Here is an 11990-nt window from a genome sequence, read left to right as displayed (position 1 = left end):
GCGTGTGCGCCGCCCCTCCCGCCCGCCCGCCCGCCGACCATCACCGCTGAGCCGCAGTGGCGCACTGATACACCTGCCGCAGATTGCTTTCTTCGCTACCTCACGATGCCGCCTCAGCCGCTTGCGCAGTGCCAGCGGTCGAAGCAGCCGTCGCCCACGGCCACAGAGACTATGATCACCTCCGAATACAAGATCGTCGAGAAGATGGCGACGGGCTCCTTCGGCGTCGTCTTCAAAGTACGCAGAGTTACAGACCACCAGGTCTTCGTCATGAAGCGCATTCCGCTGCTCGGCTTGACGGCGCCGCAGCGCCGCGACGCTGCGCAGGAGATCATCCTCATGCGCGACCTGCATCACCCCTGCGTGGTGTCGCAACGGGATGCCTTTCTATACAACGAGCACGACCTGTGCCTTGTCATGGACTATTACGACGGTGGCGACATGGACACCCACATGGCGGCACAGCGCGATCTGGACATGTACTTTGAGCTCGATCAGGTCATGCTGTGGTTCGTGCAGCTGGTGCTCGGAGCGCAGTACCTGCACGCCCACAACGTCGTCCACCGTGATATCAAGATACATAACGTGTTCGTGCGGTCCAAGGACATGTCCGTAGTCCTCGGCGACTTTGGCATCTCCGAGCGTCTCGGCGTGGACTTGGCCAATCACACGTGGGTTGCGGCAGCAACGATGAGCGGTCCTCACGGAAGCGACGGCTCGTCCCTCACATCCGTGCCAGCGATGGTGACCACGACTGCTGCTGGCTCGCCGTCACCGGCGCGGATGAACCGCGGTGACGACGCGATGCGGTCGCTCTCGATCTCCGGCGGTCTCCGTCCGTCCACACCCGGCGGAGCAGGGGCTGGTGCACCAGTCCTGTCCCCGCTGCTTTACCAACAGACGGCATGGTCCTCGGGCCAATGGGGCGCGGGGTCGCAGCTCTGCTCCCCGAACTCGAGCCCGTACCAGCCGCTGTCGCACATGCGACAGACAGGCGCGAGCAGCAACGCGGCCTCATCGTGTTCGCTGCAGAGGCTGCTGAACGGCGGTGTGGAGGCAGCCATGAAGGGCACGCCGCTCTACATGGCGCCAGAGGTGCTCCAGGGCGGGGCGGCCAGCCCCAAGTCAGATGTGTGGTCGCTGGGCTGCGTTCTCTACGAGCTGCTGGCCCTCCGTCACCCCTTCGAGTCGCGCGATCTTGCGCCCTTGGTGATGCGCGTCTTGCGAGGGCAGCGCGAGCCGCTCCCCGCGCATTACCCTCGTCCGATCGCCGACTTGATCAACTGCATGCTCTGCCTCGACGCCAGTCAGCGCCCCTCGTGCGAGGAGGTGCTGACGGTGCCGTGCGTGCGTGCCTACGTAGACCTGTGGCGCAGTCTGCGCACCCCTCTCGACGTCCCCGCCTCACCTGGCGAGTCTGCACTGATGCGACAGCTGCAAGCGTGGCAGGCGAACGTCGCAGCGTGGAACGCACGCCACCCTGACGACCCGCGCAGCAAGTCAGTGCATTACACCGAGCTGAAGCGCCAGCTGCTAAGCCCCGCCTGCGCGCCGGCCGAGGAGCGCGAGAAGGTGGAGCGGCGAGCGGTCGAAGCAGCGCGCACGGCTCTTCTCACAGCGCAACCATCTGGGCTGACCTGCAGCATCTCTTCGGCCGCCATCAGCGGCGCCATCCAAGGCGACGGTGGCGTCCACGACGGCACCTTCTTCTTCGGGGCCACTGGTGAATGTCTCACCGGCGCGGCTGGCCGCCGCAGCAGCGAGCTGTCCAGCTTACCCTCCGCCAGGGAGGGTATGAACATGGGGCCCTCGGACAGCATGCGTCCCTACATGGTCTACGACGTTGCACCAGAGATAGCCGCCACTGCTGCTGCCGAAGGGGCAGGACCGTTCTGCGCTGAATCTGCAGCAAACAAGGCGCTGAACGGCCGTCCTCCAAGGCCATCGCGCCGTCCGTCGGGGTCGCCCCCGCCGCATCCGGTCCAAGGTGAAGACTTGACTGTCACCGGACACAACATCGGCAAGGGTGGCGCTCGCGTCGGTTCGCTGCCGCAGGCGGCTAATGCGGCTCGTAGCGAGGACTCCCCGATGATGAGCGCTGCGGCGAGGAAACGCCGGCACCTGCAGGCACGGCAGCTCGAGCCCGCCGCTCCTCAGCAGGGAGGTGAGTCGTCGCGTCACGACGACACGACTGAGCCGGAGCGTAAGCCGTTGACTGGAGTGGCATCGCCGACGATCGATGGCGCTGCTGAGGCCCAATCGACCACACCACCGGTGCCGTCGTCGAACTTTCCACTGAAGCCGGGCCTCCCGACATCGCCGCCGCTGATGCACAAGCGTGGCGCCACTCGGTGCGGCTCCATTGATGAGGATGCGCTGTTCTTTCAAGCCTACGAGAACGTCGCCGACATGCGCTTCGCCTCCCTCGACGAGATCGCCCAGAGTGTCGTAGATCTGCGCCAGCGCGTGCAGCAGCGCATGCGGCACCAGCGCCTGCTTACGGACATAGAGGTTCTACATGAGCGGCACGGCTCTGCCCTCCTCCGCAGCATGCCGCACGTCTTAAACGTGTTCGAGGCGGCCGCGGCAGCCGAGGACGGCGCGGAGGGGCCCCCTGGCAGGTCCGGTGGTGCCCAGTCTACCATGTCGCCAGAGGAGGCGTACGCGCGCATGGTGCAGCAGATCGATGAGCAACGCAGCGGGCATGAGCAGCACCAGCTCGACCCCGACAATGCGGAGAAGGTGGTCAGCATCTTGCACTTGGGGCAGCTGCCGGTGGGCCGTCCAATGCCGCCGCGCATCCGACAGCTGCGTGAGTCCGCCGCACTGGCGCAGGTAGCGGCGAGCGAAGAGGCACGCCGTCGTTCACGGCTCCTTCCGAGAAGGTCGAAAGACAGGTCGTCATCCACCACCAAACGCGGCGTCTCCTTCTCTGCTGCGGTGTCGATGCAGTTTGCAGATCCAGCTGCTCCCCTGATGGCATCCTCGACAGGCGGCGGTCGGTCGTCTTCACTGGCCACCGCAATGGAACTGCGCCGGTGGCGCCCCTACCTCGAGCGCCGCAACCGCCTCTCCGCCGCGCTCACCCGCGTCTTCGACGCCACCACGCTGCGAGCGGTGTACTCCTACTACCGCACCTGCGCACTGCTGCAGCGGGACGCCGCGGTAGTGCGCCGACTCGTGCCGGACCGGCAGCAGTGGTCGGCGCTGCCGTCGATTGAGGAGCTGGCGGTGCTCGACCGACGGCTAGAGGTAATGTTTGAGGATCGGCCGAGTTGGGATGGGAGGCAGGGTGCATGACCTGCTTGTGTGGCTGCCTCTCCGCCTCTTTGCCAGAGAGAAAGAGAGCCGGCACGGCAGCTGTGAGCTGCCTCCTTCGCCCTCTGCCACTTTCTCATCGACTGCCGCCGCCGCTGGTGCCCGGCCCACGCGTCTCGGGCTTCTCCGTCCCCCCTCCCTCCCTTCCTCCTTTCCTCCCCTTCAGGTGCTTGCACACGCACACTCCTTTCACGAAGAACGAGCGCGCACACGCACCACCGCCGCCTGCGTCCGGTGAAGCGCCTCACGGCAGCTCCTTCCCGGCATCCCCCCTGCTCAGACCTTCTCTCAACACGTACACGCGCGCCCGTCTGTGCGTGCATGTTGTGATGGCGGCAGCCCTGCTGCTCCACCGTCCTCATGCCCCGCGTCTCTCTCACTGTGTGTCCCCTCCCCTCTTCCTGGGACACATGCATCGCCGTGTACTGGCGTCTTCTCCCCGCCACGTTTCTCTCACCGGACGCAGAGGGCGGCCGAAGAGCAACGAACTCTCACAGACACGCGCATATCCGCGTGATCTTCGCGTAGACTGGCATGTCGGCGCTCCGTCGGGATCGGCACAGCTCCACCTTCTCCGTGAATGGTAGCGGCACCGTGCCGTCGCCGTGCCACCCAAGTGGTCACAGAACACCCACCGCCTTCCAACCGGCCCCGGTCAGGATCTTCACCGTGGCGGTGTCTGAGGTGCCCGGCGAACAGCTGCAGTCGAGCGGCACGGCGCCCTCCGTCGCTAACCCCGTCGCGAGCCCGCTGGATTTGGCGGGCGGCGCAGCGACCAAGAGCCGCCTGCCAGTGCTCCTTCTGGCTTGGATGGGGGAGCCTGAAAGTGTTGTCGCGGACACTCCTCAGCACCTCCTGAGCTGCGCGCGCTTTTGTCAGTGCGGCAGGTGCTGACAGCATCGGGTGCTGTGACACGGCGGGGTGGTGGCAGCGCGTTATCTGCAGCAGCGGGAGGTGCGGTGGATTTCCCGTTGGCGGCAGTGCATGGGTTGGTGGCATCCCCGCCTCGTTTGGTGAGGTCCGCTCGAGGAAGCCCCGTCGCTGATGGCGGGTAGTCAGCCGTTGCAGAACGGATGACGAGTGGCGATGACCTCCCTGCAGCTGAGCGGCTCCTCCGCACAGGATGGGCCATGTAGGCAGCTCCAGCGGGTATCTCTCCTCCGCGGTTCACTCGTCGCAAGCTCGATCCACGCCTCCAGCAGAGGATGCCGAGGCAGGCGGCAGCGCTGCGGACGACCTCAGCGCCGCCTGTACCGTTGCTGGAGGCGTGGATGGAGAACTGCTGGCTGCTTCTGTATGCACATGGTTTTGCGGTAGTGGTGACGCTCTCGGTGGGGCCCGCGACAGTCGCTCTGCGGACAGCCCTGCTGACGGTGCGAGAAGGGGGCCTATGACAAGATGATGCTGTCGATGGCGGATGCCACGCCAGCCGCCACGACTGTGCTGCTGCCAGTGAGGGGAGTGATAGCGAGGAGGTGCCAGCCTGCCCAGCAAGCCAAGGAGGTGGGGTGTGCGGATGTCGCCGTTACCCGCACGAGCACCGACGCCGCACCTCTCGGCCTTGCCGTCACGTGTCCTCCTGCGCTGCTGCCGGAGGTCGCTGCTGCTGTGGCGGCGCAGCCACCGGTGGTGAGCGACTTTGATGCAGTCGAGCTGTGGTGTGCCTGAAGTATACGCTGAGCGAGGCGGGGCTGTGTATTGTGGCACTGGAGATCTTTATGCAGGGGATCGGCACGGAGCTTGGTGCCCTGCAGCCGCTGTTCAGCTGAGACGTGTTCGCCTCCCTGCCAGACGCAGCTAAGCTGCGCGCTTCCCTTCACCGATGCCCTGCACTACATGCGATGTGTGCCATCCTCGGCAAGGCAACTGCGGCGCTGTAGAGGGTGGCCGCAGCATGACAGCCGCGTCTGGCACGCTCTGTCGCAGCACCACACGCATCTTCCCCGGCCGGTCGCGCACTTCGTGGCTGCCGATCCGACCAGCGGAGGCGACTTCAATGAGCGGGCGCAGGTGTACCTCTGACGTAGCGTCTGAAGCAGGCGCAAGACAAGACGGCTGCCGGCGCTGGGGGCGCGGTGGCTGCGGCGGCGCAGTTCCAGCCGGCAGAGCATCCCCCCTCCGCGGCAAGGGGAGTTCGAAAACGTGTAGCACCGCCGATGTCGGCGACCCCCCTCCCCCTTCCCCCCGTCCCACAGCCGGCTACGCTGAGTGCTCCCCACCCGCGGCCCAAGCGAGGTGCAGAAGGGTGACGCTCTAGTGGGTGTTGCAGCGTCTCCGTCAACGCCGCTCACGCTGGATGGCACACACGACGTGCCGCGGCGGAGCTCATTCCCGTGTGCACCGGAGAGGCTGCGTCGATGCCTTGCCAACCTCAAGATCTGCGCGTACTTCGCCACGCGTCGGGAGCGGAACGCGCCGCACTGACGCGTATTGCGTGACCCGGCTCTTTTTTGTGCTGTGTACCGCCGCTGCCCCACCACCGCAACCTCCGTTAACCGCGGCGCTTGCCCAGAGAGCTCTGCTTCAGCTTTTACCTGTGTCGCGGCCGCCGAGCGCAGAGGGACAGCAAGGTTGCGGTAGGCTTCGGCTACGGTAGTGGTGTGGAGCAGAGGGCCTTCGGCGGCGGCAGCGGCACCCTCACCGGTTGAGCGGCTCACTGTGCGAGATGTGGAGGGACGCTGGGCTGTCGCCATCAAGCTGACACATGTCGTTTTCCACGTCTTGGGCAGCGAGACGGCATCAGCCGGTCGACGCCCGCAGAGGACTTCGACGGCGCGCTAGCGGGTTGCCGACCGTGCAACACGTTGCACCCCAGCTGCGATGCCGAGGACGACCTCAGAGGAAGGGCAGCGTGGCGTTTTCCTTCCTACGCAGGATCTCGTCCTCTAGTGCAGTGGGGCCACCAACGGAGAGCTTGCCATGGGGTCCAGCGGCGCACGCACCTGCGCAGCCGTCGACGAAGGCGTTGCTGGGCGCGCCGCGGGCGAGACACCCCTTTCTCCCAAGCAGCTGCGGAGGAAGATGATGCGGCGCCGTTGCAGCGCCGCATGCGTCGTGTGGAGGGAAAGGGGGGGGGGGCTGCACTCCCGCGTGGTGGTACGTCGTTGCCTTCTTCCTGGGCTAGACGCGGCGCCTTGTGCAGGTGTGGAATAACAGCGGAGGTGGTCGCAGCGTCGCCGTAGGGCCGAACTCCGTCATCGTCCGGCACGCGAGGGGGAGTGGACGCTCCTCGCGGCGCCACCGGCGCCGCGTGCTTTGAGGACGAGTTTTGGGACGCTCGACGGCGCCAGCGTGGGGAGGGGTCTCGCCCCCGTCGACGTTCGCGTGCGACGCAAGACGTTGGTAGCCTTCTGCAACGTGGAGGTGCGGTACAACGAGACAGCGTGATGGGGTGGACGCATGTGGGCTGGATGATATGCAGGTGCGGATGCCGTGCCCGGCGTGCTCGTCGCTCTTGTCGCCCTCTTTCTCTCTTCTCTCCCTTTAGTCTCAGCGACCCTGTGCTGCGCGTGCTCCCCTTCTCGACGTGGCGAAGACGGCGCGCATGCCAGGCCCGCATCACCACCGCTCCTTCTCCGCCACTATCACGGCGATCCGTCGAGGCAGAGGGAGGGGTGAGGGGGGCCGTCAGCTGTTGCCCAGTCTCTTCTCGAGTGTGTACGAGCGGCGCTCCTGCGCACGCATGGTTGAGGGATGCCGTGTATGGTAACTCGAGGCTCTCTCTATACATTCTCTGCACGCGCTCTGCAGCGCTTGCTCCAGCCTCTTTCTTTCTCTTCCGCGTCGTGCTCCCTCCGCGCTTCCGTTTCGACGTGTGTTGGCGTGCTCGACGACGACGACGTCACCTCGCTGTGCCCGCAGTTCTTTGCGCCCGTGCCCCGCTGAGGTGGAACGCGTACACCTTCCCCACCCCGGCCTCGCCTCTCACGAGAGACGCACGTGCGAGGTTGCACACCCATCTGCGTCCCATGCACGCTGCACAGCAGCTTTCCACGTCACACGAGTCGCGTCTGAATCCCCTCCTCAATCATCGAGGCGGCAACAGACTGACACGCACCTGGCTGCGTGGGTGCCGCCATTGAACCGACCTTCCACCTTCATCTTCAGGAGCGCCCCCCTCTCTCGTTGTCGCCACTACCCGCGGTCGGGCTCATCGGCTTTTCGTCTCTCCGTGGGCGGTGCTGCGCTGCGCATCGACCGTGGCTGCTTTCATCTGTGCCCTGCCCGTCTCTCTGTCTGTCTCGTGTGCATGTGTGTTTGCAGTTGCTTCGTACGGTGACGTGTATTGCATGGTGAAAGCGTGCTGTGAGCAGTGAGGGCTGATCGCTAACTCTCCCGCCTTCCTCAGCCGGCAGGCGAGTGCGCGCCTCTCCCGGCGGCGGAGGGGGCGGGGGACGCTCCGCTGCTTACGACATTTTGCTTGTGCGCATGTCTCTGAGCACAGCAATTGCGGCGTGATCGGGAGGGGCGGCGGTTTTCCTTGTGTCCCGTGCAGGCGCGCAATCCAGCGTTCCGGCTGTTAGCGTTTCCTCTCGTTTACGCTATCTCTGAGAAGGCCCTCCAGTGATACCATGGGCCCCTTCTCTCTCTCTCGTTGCTTCCGCTGTTCGTGCCCTCCGAGCAAGTCTCCTCGCCCACCCGGGACCCCACCCCCTTTTCACGTCTCTCCACCCCCGTGAGACCGGAAGGCTGCGGAGCGCCGGTTGGCTCAGCGCTCCCATCCGTGCACGCCAGCACAGGCGTATGCGCGTATTGATGCTCTTGTACGCTAAGCGACGCGCTTCCATGTCTGCCGGTGTGGCCCCTCGGTGCGTCGGCGGCCCGACCGCCTCCCCCCCCCCCCACACACACACACACCACGCACACCGCCCCCAGAGGTCGGATCGACTGAGCCGACTGTGCTGACCCGCTCAACCGCCTCGGCATCTCTCCCTCTCTCTTCTACCTTCCTTTCCACTATATATGCTTTCCGGTGATATCCGCCACCGCCGCGGCGCTGCCGTGGCCGCCGGCACCGCTCGTGCTTGCTCTCACTGGCCTTGCCGACACCGGTACTTCACTGTGTGTGTGTGTGTGCCTGCGTGCGTTCTTGGTCCTCCGTCCTTGATCCCTTTCACTGCTGCCGCTCTCTCTCTTCCTTTGCATCTTCACCGCCTGCGTGCATCCCCACCTCCACTCCGCGCGCACTTGCGTGGCTGCCGGTGGTGTTGACCCTCCATCCATCCCCACACCCGCTCGGCAGAATAGCGTGTCTCCATCCTGACTTCCTATACCAGTCGAACGCACTGTTCGGCAAGATGGGCATGGAACACTACACCAAGGTCAAGGACCTCGGTGGCACCAACGGCGCCTTCCTCGCGCGTGACCGGCAGCAGCCGGACCGGCTTGTCGTCATCAAGCGGCTGGCGGATGGCACTCAAGGAATCGAGGAGCTCAACGCGTCGCTGCGGCTGCGGCACCCGCACATTGTCCGCTTCCTCGAGTCCTTTGTATATAACGGTAGCCTGTTCGTCGTCATGTCGTACGAGTCCGGTGGCGACCTCGACGGGCTCTTCCACTACCTCACGCAGAGCCACAGGACGCCGACGACGCATACACTGCTGCTGTGGTTTGTGCAGCTGCTGGAGGCCCTTGCGTACTGCCACGATAGCCACGTCATCCACCGCGACATCAAGCCGAGCAACATCCTCGTCTCCGAGGACACGAAGGTGCTGTACCTAGGCGACTTCGGCTCTGCCAAGACCCTCAGCACCTCCAACGTCACCTCCACGTTTGTTGGATCGCCGATGTGGATCTCGCCGGAGGTGCTGCTGGGCACTAGCTACGGCTACGCCGCCGACGTGTGGTCGATGGGCTGTGTTTTCTACGAGATGGCAACGCTGCGCAAGCCGTTCTCGGCCCCGAGCTTCGCGCACCTGGTGCAGCAGATCACGTGGGGCCACATCACACCTCTCCCGGCACACGTAGCGCAGGAGGTGAGATCGATCATCCACTCCATGCTCGTGCTCGACCCCGCGCAACGCGTGACTGCCAAGGCGGCGCTGGAGGTGGCGCGAGGCGCCCTTGGCCGCGCTGAGGAGCTCCGCCAAGCGTCGCCGTCTCCACTGCGCCCTGCAGGGATGCCGTCTAAGTCCTCTGCGACGTCCTTGCCACCCCGACTGACGTCGCCGCCAGAGGTGGTCGCGCACCAGCCGCGGCAGACCCCACCGCCGCCGTCCCCTCCGCCGTCGCAACCCTACTCTTCGTGCCCGTCTGCCAGCAGCACCACACCACCTCGAAAGGGGGGCCTCACGCAGACGGCGGCCCCGCCGGTGCCGACCCCATCGGATTCAACGCCGCCGCCCTCCAGCACCGTAAGCGACCCGCTGTTGGTTGTCGCGTCGGAGGCGAAGGCCGGCGAGGATCCGACGCCACACGGATCCCCTCCCAGTGCAGCCGCACCCGAATTCTCGTCGCAAGCGGCCGTAGTGAAGCAACGCCCCGGCGCGTCGTCGCCTGCGTCGACTTTGGAAGAACCGACAGCTTCCCCCACGCCGCAGCCGCCTGTGGGGGGGGCTCCCGCGTCAATGCAGCCGCCGGCGGTGCTTGTGGTAGCGGCCGCACCGCCAGCCCCCGCAGCGAAGAAGGAAGCAACAGTGCGAGACAAGGGGGCGCCGGCGGCGTCACCGGTGGTGGATGCACAACTCCGCGTGCCGCAGCAGATGGTGCTGCAGATCTCCACCACGGGTTTCAGCAAGCCGGCGCAGCGCAAGAAAGCGGCTCCGAAGCGCAAGAACGTGGCGACGCACAAGGCAGGCCCGCTGCCACTGCGGCAGCGAGTGCCGAGCGTCCCGGCACCGACCTCACCACCAACCGAGGCACCAAAGTTTGTGCGGCAGCTCAGCACAGACTCGCTGTCCAGCCGTCGTGCCGCGGAGCTGTTCGCACCCTCGCGCGGAAGCAGTGGGCCCACAAAGGTGGTGGTGAAGGCGGTGCCGCCGGCGCACGTGGCGAAGCGCGCCTTGGCCGTGGCGGGCAACCGGGAGAACCCACCGCGTGTGCCGAAGGAGTCGCCGACGCGGGAGGCGCGAGCGCTCCAGAAAGCGCCACTGAAGCCGGCGCTACAGCTGCCTCCCAAGCCCGCCGCCCTGCCCTCCGACGCCGCGCCGGCAGACCAGTGGTTTGATCAGCGGATGCGTGATCTGTGCGCCATGGAGAACTACCTCCACCAGCACCGCGTGGATGATGACAAGGTGTTGCAGACATACGATGCACGACGGCACAAGGAGGAGCAGCAGTGCGAGTCGGCGACCCCAGGGACGCGTGCAGCAGGGAGGCCCCCGGCGGCGCGCCGCCGCAGCCCTGCGACGAAGTTTGCCAGTCCGGCACAGCCACCCGGTGTGCTTGTCATGACGCCACCGCGCCATCGCCACCTGTCAGAAGGTATCCCCGCTCCACCTGCACTGCCCGCTGCGCAACAGCAGCAGCAGCGACAACAGCGGCCTGGCGCGGCCTCGCCCTTCGTGAGACAAGCGTCGTACGTTTGTCAGGGATCGCATCCCGCCTGCCGCTCCGAATCGAGGCAGAGTAGTCTTTCATCCACGTTCAACGGCCGCCAGGCGAGCAACGCCCGGGCGCGGGCGCGCGTGTCGCTGGAGGAGCAGCTGAAGAACGAGGAGGGGCGCGTGATCGCGCGCGAGAAGCGCGAGGCGGAGCGGCAGCGGATGAAGGAGCTCATCAGCGCACAGCGCGCCGCGGCAAAGCAGCAAAAACGGAAGGCCAGGAAGGACGACGCCGTCGACGTCCAGATCGTCTTGCCCGACCGCCTGCACTACGCCCCCGACTCCGCCGTGCCGGCGGACTAGGCGAGACGAGAGCGAGGGCCGGGAGTGGGCACAGACATGCGCTCCAGGCCGCCCTCTCGTGAGAGCTGCTCCTGTGGCAAAGATGCGCAAGCCGCAGTTATGTATCATACCACTCTTGCGCGTGAGTGTTCGTATCGTTTTCTCTTCGTCGACCCCACATATTCTCCTCCTACCCCGATGACGTCGGGGCGAGCGGCGGCAGTGAACGCGTTTGTGGTTCTCATCGGATAGGCAAAAAGTGTCCGCGCGACTCGAGCGTATGCCACACCCGGCCCTCGCACCGCCTGCTGGTGTGGGGCGCCTGAGAGCCACCCTACGGTGCGCGGGGTGGGTGGGCGGCGTTGGACCTCACGCCGTGCGGCAGAGAAATGAGGCACGCTGATAACAACAGAGAACATGACTTCACTCTCTTCCTCCAGAAAGCGTCAAGTCGTCTTTAAGCACCGAGATGAGAAGCGGCGCGCGCTCAACGCCGACTGCGCGTTGGGACGCCGCACGCAGCACTCCTTCCCGTTCCGCCACACGCCGTGCAGCGCGCCGATGCGAAGGGCGTCGCGGTGGATGACGCGCCGCTGGCCGATTGCACCGCGAGCGCCTGGCCGCATGTCTTCTTGGAAGCCATCGGCTGGGGTCGCCGCCATGCACGGCTGCGGTGGTGATGCGCCTGCCGCCGCGGGTTTCCTCGCTTCCGCACTTCTCGTCTGTCCCCCGTCGTCTCGCCGCCGCGTGCCCGTTTCGCCGGCCCCCTCTCGTGGCGACGGCCAGCCTTCGTCCCCATGGGGAAGGCTCGCCCCCCCCCCCCCCCCCCCCGCCGCCCCACCCCCCCCC

At 66.0% G+C, this 11990-nt stretch overlaps 2 protein-coding genes across 2 annotated transcripts; both read left to right on the top strand.

The window, feature by feature from the left end:
• Window positions 1-105: 105 nt before the first annotated feature.
• LDBPK_070330 (protein kinase, putative) lies at window positions 106-3300 on the top strand (the record flags this gene model as incomplete). Its single annotated transcript, XM_003858426.1, has 1 exon — window positions 106-3300. One exon carries the CDS (start codon window positions 106-108, stop codon window positions 3298-3300), a length of 3195 nt encoding a protein of 1064 aa, XP_003858474.1.
• A 5315-nt stretch (window positions 3301-8615) lies between these two features.
• On the top strand, window positions 8616-11162 carry LDBPK_070320 (protein kinase, putative; the record flags this gene model as incomplete). The annotated part of the gene is made up of 1 exon (XM_003858425.1): window positions 8616-11162. The coding sequence occupies one exon, from the start codon at window positions 8616-8618 to the stop codon at window positions 11160-11162; it is 2547 nt and encodes an 848-aa protein (XP_003858473.1).
• Between the last annotated feature and the right edge of the window lie 828 nt (window positions 11163-11990).

This window comes from Leishmania donovani, chromosome 7 (genome assembly GCF_000227135.1).
Source record: "Leishmania donovani BPK282A1 complete genome, chromosome 7".
Classification (NCBI taxonomy): domain Eukaryota; phylum Euglenozoa; class Kinetoplastea; order Trypanosomatida; family Trypanosomatidae; genus Leishmania; species Leishmania donovani.
The sequence above is the reverse complement of the archived record's forward strand: the minus strand, read 5'-3'. Positions and strand labels throughout refer to the sequence as shown.